The sequence below is a fragment of the Megascapheus bottae genome, chromosome 6 (assembly GCF_031878675.1).
Source record: "Megascapheus bottae isolate mThoBot1 chromosome 6, mThoBot2.hap1, whole genome shotgun sequence".
Classification (NCBI taxonomy): Eukaryota; Metazoa; Chordata; class Mammalia; order Rodentia; family Geomyidae; genus Megascapheus; species Megascapheus bottae.
In genome coordinates this window covers 51,338,037-51,365,153 of record NC_143514.1, presented here as the reverse complement: position 1 = coordinate 51,365,153, position 27,117 = coordinate 51,338,037, and the positions used below count along the sequence as shown (strand labels likewise).

Sequence of the window (27,117 nt, the reverse complement as noted above, 5' to 3'; positions counted from 1 at the left end):
CCCCTTAATTAGAAATAAACATTAAAAGAATAAATTATAGAAAGCATTATTAAAGTCCTATTAGAAAATTGTTGGAAATCAATCTTTTTGCCATGTTAAAGAGGAAAAGTAAATTTAAACTCTTAAAATTACTGCAAATAACAAAGCAAATTCTTAACAAATATTCTCTTTTAAAAACACTTCAATCAAAGTGTTCTTTTAATCAAAGACACTGTCAATCTTCCTCGGGTGAGAAGAAAACAAGGGCATTAGATGAAAGCATTCTTTGATTTCTCCAGAAAGGATTTAAGCATTTAAAATTCCATATGTCCTTACAATCTTTGATATTTTTAGTCTTATATTTCTTGGCATAGTTGAAACTTTCATTGCTGATCTTAATAAGGGGTATATGCATGTATTAATAAAGGAACTTGTATTAAAGCACTGCCACACTAATTTTTTTTATTTTGAATGATGTAAAGAAGGCTGATAATACCTTTTCCTTTATTCTTCATTTTAGAGAACTATTCTGTAATTTTTCAAAGATATAAAACAATGACTTAGAGGGGCCGGGAGTTTGGCCTAGTGGTTAAAGTGTTTGCCTAGCATGCATGAAGACCCGGGTTCGATTCCTCGGTACCACATACATAGAAAAAAAAAAAAAAAGCCGGAAGTGGTGCTGAGGCTCAAGTGGTAGAGCTCTAGGTCTAGCCTTGAGAAAGTCCAAGGACAGTGCCCAGGCCCTGAGCTCAAGCCCAGGACTGGCAAAAAAAATAAAAATAAAAATAAAACAATGACTTAGAAAACACTGAATTATTTGATGAATAATGCCAAGTTTTTAGAGCCTCAAGCAAAAGACTGCTGCTGGAATCAGACAAGGAAGCATTCTAGTGAGATCACAAATACACAGAAGAGTCCAGCTATAGTAGAAGCTTCTAACATCTTTATTGACTCAGAATATGACATTGTCCCCAATGCCAGAGACTAAAGGATATAATCCTACTTTGGGGTATTTTTCCACTGCCTTGGTTGAGAATTTCTGGGGTGGCTTCTGCTAGCAATTCTAGCTACTCAAAGGAGTGTGAGATCTTAAGATCATGGTTCAAAGTCAGCCTGAGAAGTCTGTGGAATCGGTTTCTTTTCTTTTCTTTTTCTTTTTTTGCTTGTCCTGGGGCTTGAACTCATGGGCTGAGCACTGTCCTTGAGCTTTCCTCAAAGCTAGCACTCTACCACTTGAGCCACAGTACCACTTCTGGCCTTTTTTGTGCATGTGGTACCAAGAAATCGAACCTAGGGATTCATGCATGCTAGTCGAGCACTCTACCACTAGGCCACACTCTCAGCCCTTGTCTGCAGAAGTTTTTTCTCTAATTAACCACCAAAAAGCAAAAAGTGAAGCTGTGGCTCAAGTAGTAGAGCACTAGCCTTGAGTGACAAAGTTAAGTGACAGCATCTAGACCCCCAGGTTCAAGCCCCAGTACTAGCATTATGGGGGGTGGTGGAAAGTGCTATAGGCATTGGTGGCTCATACTTATAATCCTAGCTACTCAGGAGACTGAGATCTGAGAATCACAGTTCAAAGCCAGCCTGGGTAAGAAAGTCCAGGAAACTCTTATTTCCAATTAACCATCAGAAAACTAGAAGTAGAGCTGTGGCTCCAAGTAATACAGTACCAGCCTTGAGCAAAAAAGCTCAGGGACAATGTCCAAGTCCTAATTTCAAGTTTCACGACCAACAAAAAAAGGTGGTAAGGGATGAGACTGTGGTTTGATGGTGTAGTGCCTGCCTAGCATGCATGAAGCCCTGGCTGGGTTCGATTCCTCAGTACCATGTAAACAGAAAAGGCCAGAAGTGGTGCTGTGGTTCAAATGGTAGAGCACTAGCCTTGAGCAAAAGAAGCTCAGGGACAGTGGCCCTGAGTTCAAGCCCCAGGACTGGCAAAAAAAGAAAAAAGTGGTAATGATTTAGGATTTTAGATAAATTAAAATGATGATGAGCTTAGGCAAGCCATAAATGTGACACAGGATTCAAAAACATCAGTATTGAAAGGAGTCTTAGCAAGCTGGGCATGGTAGCTCAAACCTGTAATCCTAGCTAGTCAGGAGGCTGAGATCTAAGGATCCTCTTCAAAGCCAGACTGGGCACAAAAGGACCTGAGACTCTTCTTTTTTTTTTTTTTTTTTTTTGCCAGTCCTGGGCTTGAGCTCAGGGCCTGAGCACTGTCCTTGGACTTTCTCAAGGCTAGAGCTCTAACACTCGAGCCTCAGCACCATTTCCAGCTTTTGTTTTTCTATGTATGTGGTACCAAGGAATCGAACCCGGGTCTTCGTGCATGCCAGGCAAGCACTCTACCACTAGGCCGAACTCCCAGCCCAGGACCTGAGACTCTTATCTCCATCTAACCTCCAGAAACCAGGAAGTGGGGCTTGAATCAAGGGTAGGGCAGTAACCTCTTGAACTGAAGAGCTCAGGGACAACACCCAGACTGAGTTCAAGCCCTATGACCCACAAAAAAAAAAAATAACAATAATTATAGTTCAGAACAAAGTAGTGTGTTAATTACCAAAGAGCATCCACACTGTGAATGAGGCTAGATTTCTGAGGTCCCTACAGGTCAAGAAAGAAGATAAAGACTAGAAAAGAGATGGAGTCATTAGAAAAACATTCCAGATCATATACACATATATATATGTATATAACAATATATGTATATATTGACATATGAATCAGTAGTAAAAATATTAGTTGGTAATTTACTGAAAATAGCTAAGTACTTAACTGTGTATTTAACTGTGTTAATTAATCTACCAACCTTATAAGGTTAGATTTGTCATATGAATGAAGATATAGAATTTTAAGCAGAAGAGTATTATATGCGTTAAAGATAAGTCATCTGATCCCCAGCACCAAGAAGAAAAGAAATGAGGGAGCAAAGAATATTTTTCTTTTAAGATCTAGTACATGGCTGGGTACACCAGTGGCTCATGCCTGTAATCCTAGTTACTCAGGAGGCAGAGATCAGGAGGCTCAGGGTTCTCATGTCCAGGAAAAGGTAACCTCCATGTCAAAAGGAAAAGCGGTGGTGGCATGTACTTGTCACCCTAGCTCCAGTGGGAAGCATAAACAAGAGGATCACTGCCCAATGTGGCCCAGTCCAGGCAAAAAGCAAGGTCCTATTTCAAAACCAACCAGAGCCAAATGGACAGGAACTATGGTTCAAACAGAGTTTCTACCTAGTAAGCATGAAGCCCAGTTCTGCCATAGGAAAAAAAAAATCTAATTCATACAGAATACTTGGAAATACCTATAGCTTAACATTATCCCTTAAGCTCTGTTTCTAGAGATTCTAGATGCCCAATAAAAATTTAAATCAGGGGCGAGGAGTTTGGCCTAGTGGTAGAGTGCTTGCCTAGCACACATGAAGATCCAGATTCTATTCGTCAGTACCACAGACATAGAAAAGCCGGAAGTGGTGCTGTGGCTCAAATGGAAGAGCTCTAGCTTTGAGAAAGCCCAAGGATAGTGCTCAGGCCCTGAGTCCAAGCCCCAGGACTGGCAAAAAAAAGAAGATGATGATGATGAATGAGAACTCAAACTCAGTTCTTTTATTTGGGGGAATTGTAAGAAATTTTAAAAATTCAAAAAATAGATTATATATCATAAAATTTTGTTTCTTGTATTATTCCGTTGGTTTCTACCACTTTCTAAATTTTGTAGGGAAGTTAACAGGTTTTGTAACAAGAGCTCCCTCTGTTGACTATATAGCAACAAGATGACAATCACTGGAAATACAGCAGAAAAATGTATTTATTTTTTGTGCAGGCCTGAGAACTGTCCTTGAGTTTTTTTGCTCAAGGCCACAGCTTCCACTTCCACATTTCTTTTTTTTTTTTTTGGTATTTAATTGGACATAAAAATCTCAGTGAGGGGGGAAGAAAAGTGGGAGAAAAACATGGGAAGAGGTAACAATGCAATGTATTCTCTACCTGATGAGTGTAACTAACTCCTCTGTATATCACCCCAACAATAAAAGAAAATTTTCCGAAGTCTCAGTGACTTTCTTTCAGGAATGGCTTTGAACCATCATTCTCAGATCTCAGCTAGAATTACAGGGATGAGCCACCAGCATGGGTGGCTTTATTTGGTTTTGCTTTTGGGGTTTGGTTTGTTTGTTTTTGGTTGCTTGTTTTTAGAAAGGTTCAAGCTAGGCATAATCTTATCACTGGGGAGGCTAAGGCAGGAGGATCACAAGGTTTTGTTTTGTTTTTTGTTTTTGTGAGTCCTGGGGCTTGAACTCTGGGCCTGAGCTCTTCAGTTCAAGGCTACCCCTCACCTCCACCCCTGGAGCCACAGCCCCACATCCCATTTTCTAGTGATTAGTTGGAGATAAGAGTCTCAGGGTCTTTTTTTTTTTTGCCAGTTGTGGGGCTTGAACTCAGGGCCTGAGCACTGTCCTTGGACTTTCTCAAAGTTAGAGCTCTACCACTTGAGCCTCAGCACCACTTCCGGCTTTTTTCTATGAATGTGGTACCGAGGAATTGAACCCGGGTCTTTGTGCATGCTAGGCAAGCACTCTACCACTAGGCCAAACTCCCAGCCCCAAGAAAAAAAAAGTTTTTAAAATTTTTTGTGTGTCTAAATGAAAGGACCTCCAATATATAGAAGCAAAAGTCATATAATGAGTGATTGTTGTCCTTAATGTACTATGCTATCTCTCATCTCTTTTGCTGTCTCTTGGTTATCTCATATTGTTACAGTATTTTACCTGGTTATCTGATATTTTGTATATATGCTTATTTGGTTATTTGAAATCAGATGGGGAAGGGGGAAAACAAGATGAGGGGAAGGGCTGAGGGAGGGAAATGGGGACCAAGACATGAGGAAGGGTAGCAATGTTTGTGAAGTAATGCACCTTCTACCTGAATATAATGTAACCCTTCTGTTTATTACAATAAAAAATATATGAAAAAAAAGAAAGGAGTAGCTTCAGGAAAAAAAAAATTTGTGTGTGTGTGTTCTGGTACTGGGGCTTGAATTCAAGACCTTGTGTTGTCCTTTAGTTTTTTTCACTTAATGGTGGTATTCTACCACTTGAGCCACAGTTCTCTTTCCATTGTCCTAAACTATAATAATTTTTTAAAGTATTCAAATAAATATAAAACCAGTCTGTTCAGCCTTTTAAGTTAAAACCAAAGAAATTTTTTCATACTTGCCAACATCATTTTCATTGGCATCAGTCCATTTCTTCATGAAAATGCCATTTAACAGCCATTACATTGAGTAGCTATTTGAATTCCATAGTAGAATTCAGACTTTCATTTCCTTTTATGTGTGTACTCACACAAATAAACTCTGTTGTCACTTATTGATAATAGAATCTCATTAGGAATTTCATTGATTGCTACACAAATTCTAGATTGCATGTGCACTCCTGGCCCTGATGAGCTGAAAACAAATGCTTAGTCAAGCTTCAGTGAAAGGTCCACCCTGTAAGATTATCCATTTAAGGCTGCAGGCAGAGTCATTTGCTTATCTAACATAGACTCTGGCTCTTTCTCCAAAACAGCTCTAAGCTCCAGAGGCAGATTAGTAACAGAATCTAAATAGAAGAACCCATTAGTTTAATGAAGGAGGTTCTTCGCCTCTGAGAAAATAACACCAGCATAATGCAAACTATGATATATATAATCATAGTAGAATAATATAAATAAAAGCAGAGAGGGTTATTGAATATGACTGAGATAATTCATGCAAACATCTGGGAAAGATGCTTACTTGTCGTTAGTTGTTAAATGAATGAGTAGACTTTGGAAAGCAATACAATTTTTATTGACAGAAAATGTCTTCCTAGAGTTCATTCCCTAATTTTAAGCCATATGTGTTGCAGTGATGTCTGGGCCCCAGCTTTTCCCTTTCCTGGTAAACCTTCCCCTTAAATCTAGCTCAATCTCCTTCATTCTTGCCACCGAGTGGTCTCATCTCTTCTTACCTGGTCTTGCTCAGATTGAATCATGATTGCAGAAATGGAGGGGCGCGCAGTCCTGTTGAGAGCTGACACAGTAGATAGACTCAGGGAATCTAGCTGAAATCACCATCCTGGAACAGCTCTGTGTACAGAATGAGGTGAAAAACGTTCTCCTGAGCCTGACATTGTAGCATGAAGAACTCTGTGTCCAACAAGCAAAGAAAAAACAATTTGAGGAGTTCTTGAAGTGCTACTCTTTTCAGCATTGTGTTTAAGACAATGTAATTGTTAGAGAAGTACTCTTCTTTTCTCCTCTCTCCCTCTCACTCCCACATTCTCTCTCTCTCTCTCTCTCTCTCTCTCTCTCTCTCTCTCTCTCTCTCTCTCTCTCTCTCTCTCTCTTCCTCTCTCTCTCTCTCTCTATTATAGGGCTTGAACTCAGGCCTGGATGCTGTCTTCAAGCTGTTTTTGCTTAAGGCTAGCACACTAATACTCAAGCCCCAGCTCCATTTCTGGCTTTTAGGTAGTTTACTGGAGATAGGAATTTCATGGCCTTTCTTGCCTGGCCTGGTTTCCAACTATAATCTTCTGATCTCAGCCTCCAAGAGTAACTAAGATTATAGGCCTGAGCACTTCGCCTTTATTTTTTTTGAAATGTGAGATTATTCTAATAAGTGAACTATTCTAATAAATGAATTTTCTTACCTGATAGGATATTTTTGCTTCATAAAAAAACAACAAATGTATAACATGATGAAAAAGGATTCCCCTTCTGAAAATGCTTACCTTCACCAGGTGGTGGCACACTCCTGTAATCCCAGCTTCTCAGGAGGCATGAAGATTATGAGTTCCCCATTCAGCCCAGGCAGAGTTAGGAAGACCTTCTTTGTTTTTCTTTTCTTTTCTTTTCTTTCTTTCTTTTTTTTTTTTTTTTTTTTTTGGTGTGTGTGGGGGGGTCATGGGGCTTGAACTCGGCCTCGATGCTGTCCCTGAGCTCTTCAGCTCAAGGCTACCGCCCCATCCTTGACCAAGCCCCACTTCCTCCTTTTCTAGAGGTTAATTGGAGAGTCTCGATTCCTTTTGTGCCTTTGATGGCTTTGAACCTTGATCCTCAGATTTCAGCCTCCTGAGTAGCTAAGATTACAGGCATGAGCCACCGCCTCTATCAAAAGCAAAATTAACAAAAAATGCTGAGAGTAGAGTCAAAGTGGTAGAGCATTTCCTAGCAAGTATTCATCCCTCAGTTAAATCAGCAGTACCACACACAAAAATCTTCAGAGCTGAGTGTGTGGTTCAGTGGCAAAGCCATACGCTTAATATATGTGAGGCTCAGAGTTCAGGTCCCAGCACCATACAAACAAACATACATACATACATACATACATACATACATACATACATACACACATACATACATTATTCTCAAAAATAAACCAAATCTTTTGTTTGTATAGCCTGCTTAAACTTTTCTCTTGACTATTTTTTTTGTGTGTGTGTGGGTCATGGGGTTAGCCTTGGTACTGTCCCTGAGCTCTTCAGCTCAAGGTTATTGCCCTACCCCTGGGCCTGGGCAGGGTCCCTGACCTCTTCAGCTCAAGGCTACCACCCTACCCTCGAGCCAAGCCTCACTTCCTGTTTTCTAGAGGTTAATTGGAGATGATAGTCTCAGGTCCTTTTGTGCATGGGCTGGCTTTGAACCTTGATCCTCAGATCTCAGCCTCCTGAGTAGCTAGGATTACAGGCTACATCACCAGTGACTATTTTCTTTCTTCATCCCTCCCTCCCTCCCTTCCTTCCTTCCTTTCTTCCTTCCTTCTTCCCTTCCTCTCTCCCTCCCTCCTTCCCTCTCTTTCTTTCTTTACTTTTTTTTTTTTTGCCAGTCCTGGGCCTTGAACTCAGGGCGTAAGCACTGTCCTTAGGTTTTCTCAAGGATAGAGCTCTACCACTTGAGCCACAGTACCACTTCCAGCTTTTTTTCTATGAATGTGGTACTGAGGAATCAAACCCTGGTCTTTGTACATGCTAGGCAAGTACTCTACCACTAGGCCAAACTCCCAGCCTTTATCTATTTTCTTTAAGATAAAATACTTTCTTAGTCACTTCTTTGTAGTTACACCCATGTATTCTATACACTCACAGTAAGCTATTAGAGTTAACAGATGTTTGGCATTGAAACTGGACACTGTATTTGATTTGTAGAATAAATTTCAAAAATTTATTGTTCAACAAGCTTAAAGAAAATAATGATATTGTATAAATCTCTCACAAATATCCTAATCAAAAATATAATGACATAGACATAAAAATCTAGGATGGGACAAATACTCTATAGACAATGTTATATTATACAGATCAATGTGTATCTATGACATACAAACTCTCAGCTTAATTTTAATTTTGTTCTTAAATTTATGTGCCAGTGATTGCATATAGAGATCCCATTCTTGAATACTTATCTGTTAAACTTGACATTTGAAATATGATACAAAAATTCAATGTTAATAAAATCTTTATAAAAAAAGAAAATACTTCTCAACCATATGTTCAATTTTTTTTAAAATATAGCTAAAAGCTGGAAGCTGGTTGGCTCATGCTTATATTCATAACTACTCAGGAGTCTGAGATCTGAGGATCTCAGTTCAAAGCCAACCTAAGCAGGAAAGTCCATGAAACTTTTGTTTCCAGACATGATACTGTAGCTCAAGTGATAGAACACTTAGCCTTGAGTGAAAAAACTGAGGTACAGAGCCCAGATCCTGAGTTCAAGATCCAGTATTAAAACACGCACATACACACACACCACCAAAAACTAGGAGTGGAAATATGGCTTAAGTGGTACAGTGCTATCTGAGCAAAGAAACAGAATAAGCAGGATGCCCTACCACCAACATAATAATTAATAATAAATTATTATAACATATTATGTATTATATTATATAATAATAAATTGCAGTACACTGATCATGTGTTATGTTTCATATTTGGATTTATTTGGTTATAAGTAATAGAAAATTAATTCAAATTGGCTTAATTAACGAAAGGTTCTTTTTGATGAATGTAGCTGAAGGTCCAGCAATAAAGCTGACATCAGAGCAGTGCAATCAGAGATTTGTGTGTGGCGAAGGGGGAGGGGGGGCGGTGTCATGGGGCTTGAACTCTGGGCCTGGGCGCTATCCTTAAGCTCTTCAGTTCAAAGATACCACCCTACTCTTGAGCCAAGCCCCCCACTTTCTATTTTTTAGAGGTTAATTGGAAATAAGAGTCTCAGGTTCTTTTGTGCCTGGGCTGGCTTTGAACCTTGATCCTCAGATCTCAGCCTCCTGAGTAGCTAGGATTATAGGCATGAGCCACTGCACTGGGCTCTGAGATTCTTCCCATTGTTCCTCAGTTGTCTCATCCATATACTGTTAGTATACCCTCATAACAGCTTCCCTGAGAGGCACAAATTAGCTGCTAACAGAAAAGAAACATGCACTTTCCTATTTACATTCAGGAGGAGAGAGCATTATTTCTCAAAGACACTGAAAATCACAAACTTAAACTATCCTGAAACTGATTTCTATGAACAGAGAACTAGCAAATTTGGCTAATCTATACCTTATTTACCACAGCAAATCTCTGCATCATGAGATATAAGATTATTATACTTGATGTCTAGAAGGTTCAATTTGTAGATCTGGATTGAGTGGAATACTCATGGAGGGAAAGTCATTCCCAGAAGAATATTAGTATACTTAAGACAAGCAACCAATGAACACAAACACACATACACACACACACACACACACACACACACACACACAATTGGCAAATGTGACTATTATTTATTTTTAGATGATCTAGAATTCCTACTCACTATAAAATTCTTAGAAGTTTGGGCTTTCTTAATGCAATTATTAGAATTATTCCTCAAAATGGGAATAAGGTAAGCTTCAGGACTGGCTGATATGATGGTTTCACAGTGTCATTAAGAACCACTTCTTGGGGCCGGGAGTTTGGCCTAGTGGTACAGTGCTTGCCTAGCATGCACAAAGACCTGGGTTCAATTCCTCGGTACCACATACATAGAAAAAAGCCAGAAGTGGTGCTGAGGCTCAAGTGGTAGAGCTCTAGCCTTGAGAAAGTCCAAGGACAGTGCTCAGGCGCTGAGCTCAAGCCCAGGACTGGCAAAAAAAAAAAAAAAAAAAAAAAAAAAAGAACCACTTCTTGGGGGGAGGGGGAGGGAATGGGAGAAAAACATGGGACAGGATAACAATTTTCAAGAAGTAATGTACTCACTACCTTATGAATGTAACTGTAACCCCTCTATATATCACCCTGATAATAAAAAAAAGTTATTTGAATAAAGAAAAAAACAAGAGCCACATTCTTGGAAGTGGAGCTGTGGCTCAAAGTGATAAAGGGCTAGCCTTGACCAAAAGAGCTCAGGGACAGTGCCCAGGTTTTGAGTTTAAGCCCCTCAACCAAACCAAACCAAAACAAAACAAAAATATTCTTAGCCCTGAAATGGTGGCTCAAGCTTGAAATCCTACCTATTAATGAGGCTATGATCTGAGAATCACAGTCTGAAGCAAGCTTGGGCAGGAATGTCCATGAGACTCATCTCCAATTAACCTCCAGAAAACTCAACATAAGAGAGTGCTAGCTTTGAGAAATTAGCCTTACTCTGTTACTTTTTGTTGATTTGTTTCGGGGAGCCTAGAACATCCCACATGCAAGAAAGAGTTCTACCTCTCAACCCTCATTCTATTTTCAGTGAGTCCTCACCAGTAAGCAGTAAAATTGCTCAGCAATTGTGATGCATTTCTTTCAGTCTATTTGATCTCTTATTCCCCTAAATGATTTTCTACCAGATCTTCCATCCCCTAAAACATCTTTTAATTTTTAATTTCACTTATTTAGATGCTGAGGATTATGATGCTAGGGCTTCATACACAGATACATTCTTTCCCAAACACCTCCTTTCAAGAGGAAGCAAGCTCTTACTTGCTTAAGCTTCTTACTCTGCTTCTTATTTTTTACTGAGAAAAAAGTAAAGAGGCAACTAGAAGACTACCTTCAGTCATCCCCACGCATAATACAAATGCATATGCATTGGTCCTAAGGTAGTCTACCAAGCTGTGATCACCTGAGAGGACTATTGCTGGCATTTGGTAGATAGAATGTTAGAAATGTTTCTAAAATGTCCTTCCTTTCACATCACCTTGGAATATCAACCATACGTACTGCTCCCTCTTAGTGAAATGTCCATTTTCTTTCTCCTAAATTACACTTAAACTTTTCCAATATTCTCCAACATTCCATTAGAATTACTATTGTCAATGGCTCCTATGTTAGGAAGTGTCATGGTCAATTCTCAGCAGCACTTCTGAACCCCTAATTTCTTTTTTTGTTTTCCTGGTTGTGGTGGGACTTGAACTCTGGGCCTGGGTGCTGTCCCTGAGCTCTTCAGCTCAAGGCTACCACCCTACCCCTTGAGCCATAGTGCCACTTCTGGTTTTCTGGTGGCTATTGGAGATAAGAGTCTCATACACTTTAGTGCTCAGGCTGGCTTTGAATCGAAATCCTCAGTTCTCAGCCTCCTGAGTAGCTAGGATTACAGGCTTGAGCCACCGTACTGGCCCCTGAACCCCTAATTCCTAGTAAAGGGTGGGTACCAGAAATGAAGTAGATGGTAGAATAATCCATTTTTGTTTTCATGAGTTGTACCTACCCTGTACTTCAGTGTTTTCTTTATTATGGGGTAACAGTTTCTCCTCTGGAACAGTTTCATCTCTGATACATTTTATGGGGAGACGATCTTCCAGGACACTCTAAGTCACTTGATACCTGGAATCTCTCTGAATCTTCCTCTTCTTTTCCTGGAACTTTGAGGCTGAGGCCGAGGCTATACCCTGAGTGTATATGATATCATCATTCTTGTTTGGCTCTATTCCTCAGATACTTGAGCTTTCTACCTAAATTTCAGTTTCTAACATCTTTATCAGACTGATCTCTTAGCACAGAAATTATATTTGGCTTTGTGTTACCAGTGCAATACTAGACACAATATAAATGGGTTTAGAACCAAATCTTTGTCAAATTCTAGTAATTTCCTGTAAGTTTTCAGTTCTATTATTTCCATGATTACACTGTAGCTACTCTAATATCTTAGTACATTTACTGTTAACACACGTCTCTGTTGGTGTCTGATTAAAAATATAAACGGTCAAGCCCTGGCTCATGCTCCTATAATCCTAGCTACTCAAATAGTTGAGATATAAGAATCACGGTTTGAAGCCAGCCTGGGCATGAAAAGTCCCTAAGACTCATCTCTAATGAATCACCAAAAAAGCCATAAGTAGAGCTTTGGCTCAAGCACTAGAGGCTCAGGGACAGCACATAGGTCTTGAGTTCAAATCTCAGGACCACCAGCATGCTAACACAAGGACCAGAATGATTTAGTATAAGGCTTCTCTATTTTAATAATAATTCTTTGTTATGGAGCTCTGACCTTTGCATTGTGTGACATATGAAAACATCCTGAGGGAAAGAGAGACAGAAACAGAGACAGAGAGTGAGACTAAGACAGAAATACTTTAGAATCTAATATGCTGAATCCTGCATTTGTTACTTACAGGGTATGACTATGATAAAGACATTTGACCTCGCTATTCAGGATGCTGAGATCTGAGGATCACAGTTCCAAGCCAAAAAACTCTTAACTCCAATTAATCTCTAGAAAATGGGAAGTGGGGCTGTGGCTCAAGGGTAGGATGGTAGCCTTGAGCAGAACTGCTCAGTGGCAGTGCCCAGGCCAGAGGTTAATACTCATGACCCCTCCCCCACCCCCCAAAAAATTGTGACCTCCCTGAGTCTCCTCTGTTTCACTGTGAAATTGGAAATCATAAGGTCACAGAAGATGATGGTCAAAGACTAAGTTCAACAGTGCGTACAAAGCCCTAGTACTCTGGCCCATAATTGCTCAATGAATGGTAACAGTGAGACTCCCTAAACAACAGCAAATACAACATGAGTATCTTGAGGGTCAGGACATATATCTGTACTATGCAGAGAATAAGAGTTTTTGAGATAAAGGTATTTTTTTACCTTTTATTTTTTTTTTCCTGCCAGTGCTGGGGCTGGAACTCAAGGCCTGGTCACTGTCCCTAAGCTTCTTTTGTTCAAGTCTAGCACTCTACCACTTGAGCCACAGCACCGTTTCCAGCTTTTTCTGTTCATGTGGTACTGAGGAATTGAACCCAGGGCTTCATGCATGTTAGGCAAACACTCTTACCACTAAGCCACATTCCCAGCTGGTATTTTTTTTTTGCAGTCCCGGGACTTGAACTCAGGGCCTGACCACCATCCTTGGGCTTTCTAAAGGCCTAGTGCTCTATCACTTGAGCCACAGCACCACTTCTAGCTTTTTCTATGTACATGATACCAAGGAAATCAAGCCCAGGTCTGCGTGTATGCTAGGCAAGCACTCTACCACTAAGCCAAACTCCCAGACCTGGTATTTTTGTAATATTAAAAAAATAAACATAAAAATAGCCCCTCAGAGAGGAAACACATGAAAGAAGAAAAAAAGAAGCTAGAGTGGTGGAAGTCAGCCCTATGTTGAAGCCACATTATAGAGGATTAAGTTTAGCCTTTACTCTTTAGATAATGAATAATCAAAGAGTTATGTAACACTCTAAGAGCAAATAAAAGATGATATTTGTGTGCACCACATGAGGAAAGCCAGAAGAGCTGTGTGGGCCATGTTAACAATTCATTGACCCTTATGGAAACTGACTTGGGTGATACACTCCAACTACAGTAACATGATGTCAGCCTTTCAGATGAAAACAGAACACTTTAGTCAAACATCTGGTTGTTTAGTCTATTTAACATCAAAGACCTAGCTGTTCAGAAACTTTCAAATGTCTGGCTGAACCAGTTCAGTTTCATCTTCATTTCAGGAGCCTGGTCAACACGATCACTATGATTTTTGTCAGTTTTAGGTCTCAGTTTTTCGTTTTAATTATAAACAAAATTTCTGAGATAATATAAAAGGATTCTTTTTCACAAAGAAAAGCCAAAGTTCCCTTTTTCCATCTCTCTTTCACAACTGGTTTTACCTTTACATATTTTATTTAATAGGCATCTGAAGTTTACATTGGTTACCCATAGTGAACATTGTGTCTTTTAAATTGCAGTTGTCATTTTGTTTTAATTTTAGTGTCAGGCAACCTTCCCAGGGTTGGGATTACAAGTAAGTGCCTGCACACCTGGATTCCATACTACCTCTTTCTTAGTGGAATAAACAGCTAAAAGAATTGTTGAGGGCCAGGAGTTTGGCCTAGTGGTTAAAGTGCTTGCCTAGCATGCATGAAGACCCGGGTTCGATTCCTTGGTACCACATACATAGAAAAAAGCCGGAAGTGGTGCTGAGGCTCAAGTGGTAGAGCTCTAGCCTTGAGAAAGTCCAAGGGCAGTGCTCAGGCCCTGAGCTCAAGCCCAGGACTGGCAAAAAAAAAAAAAAAAAAAAAAGAATTGTTGAGGGGAAAAAGGGTTGAGGGAAGTTGAGATTAACCATGTATTTTTTTAAAAAAAAAACACCATAAGTCTTATAGTATTTTTCAGGTAATGTTAATATATTATATTGCTTGGTGTGTGTGTGTGTGTGTGTGTGTGTGTGTGTGTGTGTGTGTGCCAGTACTGGTCTTGAACTCAGGCTTGGGCACTATCCCTGAGATTTTTGCTCAACACTGGCACTCTACCATTTGAGGCACAGCTCCACTTCTGGCTTTTGGTCGTTACTTGGAGATAAAAGTCTTCTGAAGACTTTCCTGTACTGGCTAGTGTCAAACTATGATCCTAAGATCTCAACCTCCTGAGTAGCTAGGATTATAGGTGTGAGCCACTAGTGCCCAGATCATTGCTTAATTTTAACTTTAACATAGCCTTTATGTGTTATATGACTTTTAACTGAAATATTTATCATGTGTTATGTGTTGACTATATATTATTTAACAAATATCTATGCATTTCTTAGGTGTCTTGTTTAACATGTTAAATAAATGAGCAAAAGTAAATCTTTACCTTTAAAGACATCACAAGTACCAGTGGAAGAAAAAAGTAAGTAGCCAGGGCTTGGAATGTGGCTTAGTGGTAGAGTGTTTGCCTAGCATGCATAAAGCCCTGGGTTCAATTCCTCAGTAACACATACACAGAAAAGATTAGAAGTGGCACTGTGGCTCAAGTGGTATTGTACTAGCCTTGAGCACAGAGAAGCTCAGCCGCAGAGCTCAGGCTCTGAGGTCAAGCCCCAGGACTGGCCAAAAAAAAAATAGCCAGTGATTATTAACCCAATGACAATGATTATTAATCCAAGAGAAACACAAAAGGTATTCTGGTAAAGAGGAGGGAAAACCTGGGATTGCCTTGGAAGAGGAGAGGAAGTAGAGCTTAGCTTGGCTTTCTTAATCTTCTCAGGGAGAGCTGGACAAATGATATGTAAAGGCCTATAGGTGTCAGTAAGTATATTTGTCAAGTTTGTTAAAGTTAGAAGGCCAGATGTGTATTCATCCTTTGTTCAGGTTTATTTGGATTAGGCCACCTTTTATAGTCTTCTGTGCACACTTCATTTTAGCTATAATTTTCCTAGATGAGGTATTGCTATGTTACTCAAGTTGGCCTGAAGCTCTGGACTCAAGTGACTCTTCTAACGCAGCCTCCCCTTACTCTAAATGTGAACCAATAGCCCAAATCTGAGTGGATATTTTAAAATTTTGAGGTGAGTTTATTTTTAAACTGTAACTGGGGTCCTGGCTTTGAGATAGGAAAACGGTTAATCACTTTTTCAAAAAATTAAAAAGTGAACAAGTACAACTATAGATTGTTCAGTGTCACACATATGAAGGACAAAAAAATCCCACTCATTTTTCATTTTTTTTTCATTTTTATTTTTTGCCAGTCCTGGAGCTTGAACTCAGGGCTTGGGCACTGTCCTTGGACACTTTTTAATCAAGGCTAGCACCCAATCACTTGAACCACAACACCACTTCTAGCTTTTTCGCTTGATAGGTGAGCACTCTACCACTAGGTCAAACTCTCACCACCATTTTTTTTTAAGTGTCTTCTATAATGGGTCAGTGTTATCTGTTTTGTTCTGTGAAAACACCCAGCTATAGGCAGAGTTCCTTGCTTTTCAATATGAGAATCAGCTTTTTAAATAAGCTCCTCTTTCTCTTGCAGAGTACCAGTGACTTACTCAGAGGCTAAAATCTAAGGATCATAATTCAAAGCCAGCCTGGGCAGAAAAGTTCCTGAGACACTTATCTCCAATTACTAGCAAAAAGCCAGAAGTGGAGTCACATAGGACCAGCCTTGAGCAAAAAAAAAAAATCTAAAAGAAAATGCCTTGGTCTTCAAGAAACCCAGCACACACACACAAACACAAACACAAACGCGCGCGCGCGCGCGCAACACAAACCCCAAACCTTTCCATGAAAAAAAAAATCAAATGTTTACTGTTCATAATATTATTATGTCATGTGGTATGTGGCAGTGCACACCTGAAATACACAGAGTTTTACCAATCAGATATGGAGGCCTTATCTCAGAAAATAAAAAAAGTATTTTATAGGTATTAATTATTAATAATCACTAGCCCTGTATTCTCTGGTCCCTTTCCTAAATCCCCAATACCACCATCTCTAATATAAACTTCCATATTAGATCATTGCAATTGAACCTTAACTACCTTCTGTTTATTTCCAGTTTCAGCCACTCAGTTCATTTACCCTTGCCACTAGATTGTTCTTTCTAATACATAGACTTACTTTTGTTACTCCTCTGACTTGAAAAAATAAAGGCAAGAGAAAGCAATTACAATGGATTCCCACATCCGCCTGGATTAAGTCCTGAGTCTATTGAACAACATTTAAGGTCCTCCATTACTTGGCCCCAAACTACATTTTCTGTACCCACTGTCTCCTATCATTTTTCTTTCATCTTCTTTCCCAGCACACACACACACACACACACACACACACACACACACACACACACAATGTTATTTCTCTAAATTTCAGTTTCCCTGAATGTTATTATTTTTAAAACACAGTGAACTTTTTTCTTTTTTTATTAAAGAATTTATTAACGTTGATTTTTACATCATATTTTAAATGACATGTTTAACAAACAAGTTGTTCAAGAAGGGAATCTCTATTTACAATCACTGGGACTTAGTATTTAGAACTTAATCAAAATTAGGCTAAGGGTTTGTATGTCATAGAAACATATTAATTTATGAAATAAAACATTATGTCTATAGAGTCATAGGTTTTTATGTCTATATAGTTATGTTTATATTTCCATTACCATGTCCATAGCATTGGGTATGCAGTTATTGAGTCCTCGCTCTTATAGTCTTTGGATTTAATAGCCACATATTAAGGATACCATGTGCCTTTTGTTCCTTAGGTCTTGACTTGTCTCACTCAACATGATTCGCTCTATTCATCCACTTCCCTGCGAATGCCATTATTTTATCTTGTCTGTTGGCTATGTAGAATTCCATTGAAAACACAGTGAACTTTTAAGTCATAAAACATTTGCATTTGGGGCTGGGAGTTTGGCCTAGTGGTAGAATGCTTGCCTAGCTTGCACGATGACCGGGGTTCAATTTCTCAGTACCACATACATAGAAAAAAGCCATAAGTGGTGCTGAGGCTCAACTGGTAGAGCTCTAGCCTTGAGAAAGTCCAAGGACAGTGCTCAGGCCCTGAGCTCAAGCCCAAGACTGGCAAAAAAAAAAAAAAAATGCATTTGTTTTTCTCTTAAATGCCCTTTGCCCCACAAATCTTCCTCTTTAAAGACTCAGTATAATGTCCTTGTATATGATTAAAAGCACAATATCTGGTTCAACTGGGTCAAATTTAGGTTTACTAAATGTATAACCTGGAATTGCCCAAACACTTTAATTTCCTTGTTTATAAAATGTGGGAATTTTTTTTCTTCAGCTTTTTGGTTAGGGTAAAGTTTAGAATATCTTATTAATTGGAAATAAAAAGTAGAAAATAATACTGCTGACCTCATAGGATTCCTGAGACATAAAACAGTAACACATAAAGCACTCAGAACAATCTAGAGAACAATGAAAATAATAACAATAAAGGAACAATGAAGAAACAGATTGAAAAAGTCCTGCTTTCTGAGATTTTCTCATTTCCCCAAGGAAAAATAATATTTCTACCATAGTGCAGTCTTACTATTATATTGCTTATGATATTTGTTTTCACATCTCTTTACATTTTTTTCTGACAGATGGAATGAATTTGAATATTTTTGTTGTTGTCTTTGTGGTGAAAGGGATCAAACTCAAAGACTTGAGCAGGATGGGAAAGCAGTGGGTCACTACGCTACATTCCCAGCCCTTAGTTTTGTGAAATGGAGTCTTATTATGCAGCCCAGGCTGATCTTGAATTTGCAATCATCTTGCCTCTGTATCCATGTCCCAAGTGTTGGGATTATAGGCATATGAAGGCAAAAATTATTTTTAGATAGTATATTTAAACTGAAGTTTCAAAAATAATATTAGATCTAGGCTGGGAGTATGGCATAGTGGTAGAGTGCATGCCTAGCATGCACATAGCTCTGGGTTCGATTCCTCGGTACCACATACATAGAGCGCTAGCTTTAAGAATTCCCAAGGTCAGTGTTCAGGCCCTGAGCTCAATCCCAGGACTGGAGGAAAAAAATAGATCTATTAGACATAGATTCAAATCCTATATTTACCACCTGCTGATGATATAGTCTTGGACAGGTGACAAACCCTGTCTGGAGGGACCAGAAATTTGGCCTAATAGTCGAGTGCTTGTCTAGCATACACAAAGACCCAGGTTCGATTCCTCGATACCACATACATAGACAAGCTGGAACTGGTGCTGTGGCTCAAGTGGTTCAGTGCTAGCCTTGAGGAAAGCCCAAGGACAGTGCTCAGGCCCTGAGTTCAGCCCCTAGGACTGGCAAAAAAAAAAACCAACCCAAAACCAAAAAACAACCAACCAAACAAACAAAAAAAACTGTCTGGACCTTCATTTTCCTATTTATACAAAGAGGGATAATAACATTTATGTGATTGAAGACTTAGTTGATATTTTTCCTCCACAGCCTGCCTAGCCCTTGCTCTTTTTAGCGCCTCTCTCTCTCTCTCTCTCTCTCTCTCTCTCTCTCTCTCTCTCTCTCTCTCTCTCTCTCTCTCTCTCTCTCTCTCGTTCTCGCTCTCTCTCTCTCGCTCTCTCTTTCTCTTACCAGTCCTAGATTTGCAAGGTTTAAACCCTAGAACCACTAAAAGAATTTCCTCAACTTTCCAGGATTTTGAATCTTTATACATAGCTTGTTATTAACTATCCTTCATTTTACTGTTATTTACTCTGTGTGTCTGTGTGTGTGTGTGCTGTCCCTAAGCTTCTTTTACTCAAAGTTAGTGCTCTACCACTTGAGCCACAGCTCCATTTCTGGCTTCTTTTGTGTGATTAATTGGAGATAAGAGCCTTTCCTGCTAGAGCTAGGTTCAAATCACAATCCTCAGATCTCAGCCTCCTGAGTAACTAGAATTGCAGGTACAAGCCACTATAGCTCAGCTTTACTCAGTTCTTACTCACCCTTTAGAACTCATTAAAATGTTTACTGAGTATTTAATTTGGGTACATATACTCTATGTTCCTCAAGTCATCTAAATAGTTCAACTGCTTTCAAGAATAGTCTTTTTTCATTTTATTTTATTTTTTTAAAGAATTTATTAACATTGATTTTTACATTATACTTCAAATGACATGTTTAACAAACAAGTATTCAAGAAGGGAATCTCTATATACAATCACTGGCACTTAGTTTTTAGAAAATAATCAAAATTAGGCTAAGCGTTTGTATATCATAGATACATATTAATCTATGTAATAAAACATTATGTCTACAGAGTTATAGATTTTTATGTCTATGTAGTTGTGCTGGGACTTGAACTCAGGGCCTGGGCACTGTCTCTGAGCTTCTTTTGTTCAAGGCTAGCACTCTACCTCTTAAGCCACAGTGCCACTTATGGCTTTTTCTGTTTATGTGGTACTGAGGAACCGAGTCCAGGGCTTCGTACATGCTAGGCAAGCACTCTACCACTAAAGTGAGTTCCCAGCCCTCAAGTACTCAAGTTCTCTGGAACTCAAAATCAGATCGGAGTTGTAAGAAACAGTAGAGTTCACCCAGTCTTGCTTAATAGTGCCCAAACTGGGGGTGCCAGAGAGGAGGCTGATCCCAAATCATGGAGTAAGTCTCTATTGTGCAATAAAATACTCCACAAAGTTTAGTGACTTAGACCAACAACCAACAATTTCTCACTCACAGTTTTGGGTGTCAGGAATTCAAGGAGAGCTAGCTCCACATGAAGTCAGCTCATATTCGCTTGATTTCATTCCCATGCATTAAGCCTTGGCAGAAATAGCTGAAAAGGTGACTTTATTTCGGTCCCTCTCACTGTGATCTCTCCACAAGGGTACAATGGTGGCTCAGAGGTCCCTAGGAAGTAGAAATAACCAGTCTGTGAATTACTTGGGCTTTGAAACTAACAGAGCTATTTCTGCAATGTTCTATTGGCCAAAGTATTCATAACCCAAGAGCCCACCCAGACTCAAGAGGAGAAGACACAGACACCAACTGTCACCAGTAGGATTATGGAAGAATTTATAGTCATCTTTAATCTGTCACAGTCAGCTCTTTGGCTGTAAATTGTTTATATCCTTTTCAGATGCCATTCACATTCTGCTGAGAAAACGCAGGCCATTATACCATCACTCTCAGGATCAAGGCCTAGTCTCATTATGTGAGTAATTGCAAAGGGGATGTGGGTTCCAGACTGAGTTCCCAGGGTATATCTTCTAGAAAATTGTTCCTTTCAGCAAGAAGACCTGAGAAGTAAACAGATAAGTTATCTGACTTTGCTCATTCAATTACAATGGGAAGGTAGGTGTAACTGCAATGCTATTAGTAGAGGCTAGGAATAAAATACATAACAATCTATGGAAATTTTTTAGTGTAGCTAGACACAGGCTTGTATTTAGTCCCAGCAACTAAGGAAGCTGAAGCAGGTTCTATTGGCCTCAAGAGTTTGAGGCCTAATCTCTGTGTTAAAACAAAACAAACACTGGGTGTGGTGGGATACTCCTGTAATCCCAGTACTTGAGCTCATGAGGTGGAAGGATCCAAAGTTCAATGTTAGCCTCAGCTAGTCAGTAAAATCCTGTGTCAGAAACAAAGTTCAACAACAACAAAAACAAAGTTTGAAAAGCAGGTTAGGCACATTTGTCAGTTCTTTAACTGAGGCCTAGTTTTGCTCCCTGGAAGTGATCCTCTGACTCTGGATTCTTTCATTTTAGCCAATCTTCCCTTTCCATAAGAAATAGGCCATTTTTGTAGCTGAGTACAGTTTGCTGTTTGCTCATAGGAAGGAGAGATCTAGAGATTTTTTTTTTCATTTTGTATATCTCTGTGAGTTTCAGGGCCAGCTAATGTCATCTTTTTTAAATTGGAGGAGTTCCAAGTGCTTCCACTTCATTAACAAAGCGCCACACCCAGTGTGGTATTTTCAAATATTTTTGTGGATGGACAACTACCCCCTTCCGTGAAGCCACACCCCTGAGAATCTAGGAAAGCCCAGTTGTTTGGAAGAGAGGGCTTATGAGGCACACAAGATCCTATGACTTTATTTTCCTTCAAAATGACTATTATAGGACCTATGAGGACTATCTTAAATACTTCACCCTGAGATGTCATTTTGCATGGATTTGAGTTTCCTTATTTCTTCCTTTAGGATCTGTAGACTGATTATATATACTACCTGGACCTTTCCTCTCATATTTTCTCCACAGACAGCTAGAAAAGCCAGCTGACAGAAATTTTGTCTGGAAACTCCCCAACCCCAGCTACAAGTTTGTTAAATCTTTCTCTTTGCCCTGTGATCATAAACAATGGTGTTGCCAAGCTTTCCTCCAGCTTCCCATAACAAGTCTCTGGTAGCAATTCCTCACCAACAATCTCCTGCTGGCTTTTCAAACTTTGTTCAACAGGCTTCTCAAGATCCTTCAAGGGTAGGACTGTGGCTTAGTGGCAGAGTGCTTGCCATGCATGAAGCCCTGAGTTCAATTCCTCAGTAGCACATAAACAGAATAATAAAATTATAGAAAATAAAAATTAAAAAATAAAAGCTGAACTGGAAAGAAGTAGATGATTCATATTTTTAAAAAATCCTGCAAGTCTCCACGCAAAGCCAATGTCACATGTTTAGATGCTTTTTGCTATGGAAGTACCCTAATTACCAAAATTCTATATGGTGATTGGCAATTATGTAACAAATAATTCAAGATTTTAACTCACTAGTTCTCTCAATTTGATGAATCCATATTTTGGGTAAAGCTTGGATAACAGACAGTTAGACTCATCTGGGAAATCTAAGACACCTTCAGGTTAAAGTATATTTCCAGTGTTGTGCTTGTCTAGCACAACACTCAGAGTTTGAACCCTCCTACTCCTCTCCACTAAAAAAATCCTTAAAAGCGACACAGCTTCAGTCATATGACTGATATATTGGTAAGAACCACAGGAAAATTAGGTTCAACCCTTTCTACCCTGAATGCAGTATTGAGAACTCTTTGAGATCTCTACAGAATGTATGTCAGATCTTTTCTATGGCAAGAGTCAGTGTTCCAAGAGACAGGAAGTGGCAGGTACCAGTCCTTTAAAGACTGGCCTTGGGAACTGCCCATGCCATTTCTGTCATATTTTAATTAATCAAAGCAGTCAGGAAGACTTCTCAGTTTCAGAAAGGTTAGCTGGGATAGTCCACAAGTCTAAGAAGCTCGGATCCTAGATATTGATAGAATATGTTACCATGTGCTGAGAAAATGCAGAAGTGGAAGAAATACCTGCAATGGAAAAAAGGAAGTATCCTGCTCAGCTTCCCAGAGAATTGCCTAAAGCTGAGGGGTTTGGTTTTGTTTGCTTTTGTGGGGTTGTGGGGCTTGAACTCTGGGACTGGGTGCTATCCCTGAGCTCTTCAGCCTAAGGCTACTGCTCTACCACTTGACCCACAATGTCACTCTCAGTTTTCTGGTGGTTAATTGATGATAAGATTCTCAAGGACTTAGCCAACTTAGCCGGACCCAGTGGCTCACGCCTGTAATTCTAGCTACTCAGGAGGCTGAGATCTGAGAATCTCGGTTCAAAGCCAGCCTGAGCACTAAAATGTGTGAGACTTATCTTCAATAGCCACCAGAATACCAGAAGTAGCACTGTGGCTCAAGGGGTAGGGTGGTAGCCTTGAGCTGAAGAGCTCAGGGACAACGCCCAGGCCCAGAGTTCAAGTCACACGACTGACAAAAAAAGTGCCCGTGCTGGTTTTGAATGAAGATCCTCAGATCTTAGCCTCCTGAGTAGCTAGATTTCTGGTCTCTGGTGCCCATCTAGAGCTGAGTTTTTCAAAAAAGGAAAGAAAATTGCTAGCAGAATGGAATGATGAGAGTGTAGTGTGTTTTAGAAACACTGAGGGGTTCCTGTGATTAGTGTAGAGGATTCAAGAATTACAAACTGCTCAGAAATTATTTTATTTTTCCCTAAGACAGAGAGGGATAGAGGGAAAGTAACTGGAAACTTCATTTCAAGTTATTATTTTTCCAATTGGTGATTCTAAAAGTCATAATTTTAAAGCTTTCTTTTTTATGCCCTCCATTTTACAACCCCTGCTCCTGTTTCTTGATTAAATTAAGACTAAAGACAAGTCATTTAGTGTTTCGTATTTACATCCTTCATATAAATGCCTATCTTTCAGCAATGCACGCCAAGTATGTGGTAAATATTAACCATGCCTTTTCCTGTAGTTATGTGGCGGCTATATGCTAAGCCTGGCTAATGCTAGGATTGCTAGAGCAGAGCTGTGGTACAGCTTAGACTCTCAGCAGTGTGAATCAGTGGGCCATGCTACTACTCATGGTCATCTGCCATCTTTTTTCAATGCCTTTGTGAAAAATTAGAACAAGACACACCATATGGCAGACACTGCTGGATGGCAGATTTCAGTAGCTTGGAGGGTATGGTCTGAATTTTAGCTGCCACTTGTTTCCTGATTTGAGCACCTTCTTGATGTGCATAAACTGTACAGCTTTCTTCTCTAGCCTTGCCTGATTTTTAGTGCTCCATTAACAAATTTACAACAGAGCCTGTGGCCACAGACCAGGAAAGCTGTTTCTCATTTCTTTCTTTTCATATCCCAGGATTCTAATGTGTGGCATCACTTACTGTTCAAACACTAAGACTCATTCTGCTTCTCTGTGTGTGCCACCCCCCACCCCTACCATCTCTCTCTAAAAGTTCCTAGGACTGTTCTTTCCTATTTTGGAATATAGAACCCTATTTGTCAGGAATAAGTTTGGCAAATACAATATCCTCTTCCTTGCACAAACCACTTTAAAAATGTAATGTGTGGGACCAGAAATTTGGCCTAGCGGTAGAGGGCTTGCCTAGCATGCACAAAGACCAGGGTTCAATTCCTCGGTACCATATGCATAGAAAAAAGCCAGAAGTGGTGCTGAGGCTCAAGTGGTAGAGCTCTATCCTTGAGAAAGTCCAAGGACAGTGCTCAGGGCTTGAGCTCAAGGCCAGGACTGGCAAAAAAAAAAAAAAAAAAAAAAGGATTGGGTTTGTGTTTTTGGGAGAGAGAGAGAGAGAGAGAGAGAGAGAGAGAGAGAGAGAGAGAGAGAGAGAGAGAGAGAGAGAGAGAGAGAGGAAGAAGAAGAAGGAGGAGGAGGAAGAAAGAAGAAGAAGAAGAAGAAGAAGAAGAAGAAGAAGAAGAAGAAGAAGAAGAAGAAGAGGATTGCTAACAGATCTGCCCCCCTATCAAGTAAATTATTTTCTTTCTGCATACTTTCTTGGTGAAGTTTCCAAGTTCTCTACCACTTGAGTCACACCCCTAATCCTTCTTGCTTGAGTTATGTTTGGGATGATGGGGCTGTGAATTTATGCTCAGACAGGATTATACCTGGTTCTCCTATTTACACTTTTCCCAAAGCTGGGATGACATACCACTATACCCATCTATTGGTTGAAGGGGATTGGGGGTGGGGGAGTCCTGGCCATCTGTTTTGCCCAGATTAACCTCAAAGTTTGATCCTCCCAGTCTCCATTCTCCAGTTCCTAACTAGCTGGGATTGCAGGCTTAAGCCACTGCACCAGCCTTTCTTCACCTTTTTTTTTTTTTTTGCCAGTCCTGGGCTTGCACTCAGAGCCTGAGCACTGTCCTTGGGCTTCTTCCTCAAGGATAGCGCTCTGCCACCCAAGGAATCGAACCCAGGTCTTCATGCATGCTAGACAAGCATTCTACCACTAGGCCAAACTCCTGGCCCCTAAATTATATATGCATGAAGACCCAGGCTCAGTTCCTTGGTTCCTTGGTATCATATACATAGGGAAAAAAAAAGAAGTGGTGTGGTGGTTCTCTCTAGCCCTGAGAAAGCCCAAGGATAGTGCTCAGCCCCTGAGCTCAAGCCCCCCATATTATATAATTTAGTATTTCTATTAGGTGTGTGCTTGAATACTTGACACACTAATCCTGAGATTTTAACTGGCTCTTATAAGCTCATTTGAACCAGCTCCAGCAATCTCTATTTATCTTACAACAGCTGTAGTAGGGTATAAGTCTACTTCGCAGAATTGTATGTGAGTTACTATGAAGTGAAGATTACTCAGATACTGTCATATAAAAAGTATTTTATATGTGTTTGTCATAGTGATTATTATTCAAACTGGACCAAAGTCAGTGTTATTTTCCCATCGAATTAATTTCTGAGCATCCAGAAGAGCCATGAAGTTTTGTTAGGCCCTATCACTCACATATTATTTTTGTTTGGTGACATGATATCAATAGGTAGTCAATACTAGCATTGAACTTGAGATTTACTATCCTCTTGCCTCACAGCCCCCAAGTCCAGGAATGTGCCACCATGCTACACTTTTTCCCCCCATGCTGGCCATGGAACTCAGAGCCTTGCACAAGCCAACAAGGCTCTGAGTGTGAGCCACACTTCAAGTCCTGCAGGTCACTTAAATGCCTTGCAGTAAATGGACAGACGTAAACCAGTTAGGGCAGTGCTTGGTCTACGGGAGATACTAAAGAGACATGTAGAAATACAGTCATGCATTGCTTAATGACAGAGACACAGTCTAGGAAATACATTGTTAGATGATTCGTTATTGTGAAAACATCATAGAGTGATGGTATCGCCTACTACACAAACAGGCTATACTGCACAGCCTATGGTTTCTAGGCTACAAAACTATATACACATTGCTGTATAAAATACTGTAGGCAATTGTGACACAATGGTAAGTTTTAATGTATCAAACCCATGTAAATGCAGAAAGACAGAAGTCATATAATGATTTTTAAAAACTTTTTTTTTTTTTTTTTTTTTTGCCAGTCCTGGGGCCTGAACTCATACAGAGCCAGTGCACTGTCCTTGGACACTTTTTTTTTGCTCAAGGCTTGAGCATTCTGCCACTTGAGCCACAGCACTTCTTCTGGCTTTTTCTGTGTATGTGGTTCCAGGGAATCAAATCCAGGGCTTCATGCATGCTATGCCAGAACTAGGTCATGCTCTGAGCCCCAAAACAATACACTGATATAGAGTACTAGCCCTGACTGGAACTTGGCAGATGGAAGGGGCTCAGTGAGTGACTCTAAGTCAATGAAAGGTAAATAAATGTGAAGGTCTATGGCATGATTGTTGATTGCCATAAATTTTATAAACACTCTAAATTTGGGCTATGCTCAATTTATTAAAAAATTCTTCTTTCATCAATAAGTTAATACTATATATTTTTTCTTTTTATTTTTTTTTAGACAAGTTCTCACTGTATAGCCCCAGCTAGCCTTGAACTCAGCATCTTCCTTACTTCAGTCCCTTACATGTATACACTACCATATTGTACACTACCATAATGGGCTTGCTTGTGTTTTATTTTACAAGCTATCATTTTTCTTTATGACTCTTTCATAACATTTAGGATAGATAGATGGACAAAAATAATTTTTTCTCTATGTCTTGATTCTACAATTCTTTATTTTTCTACTTTTTGTCTTAAAATACACATGAGCCAGGACC

General features: G+C 39.6%; 1 protein-coding gene across 4 annotated transcripts in view; it reads right to left on the bottom strand.

Moving 5' to 3' along the window:
• LOC150061841 (uncharacterized) overlaps positions 1-27,117 on the bottom strand; it is an 84,983-nt gene that overhangs the window by 55,011 nt on the left and 2,855 nt on the right. For 2 of the 4 annotated variants that reach the window (XR_016535956.1, XM_090334871.1), the window contains one exon: positions 20,494-20,874. Coding sequence is in view for 1 of the 4 variants with exons in the window: in XM_090334871.1 (XP_090190997.1) it covers positions 20,862-20,874 (13 nt within the window). In the remaining 3 variants the exon portion in view is untranslated. The other 2 variants (XR_016535954.1, XR_016535955.1) reach the window with 2 other exon arrangements.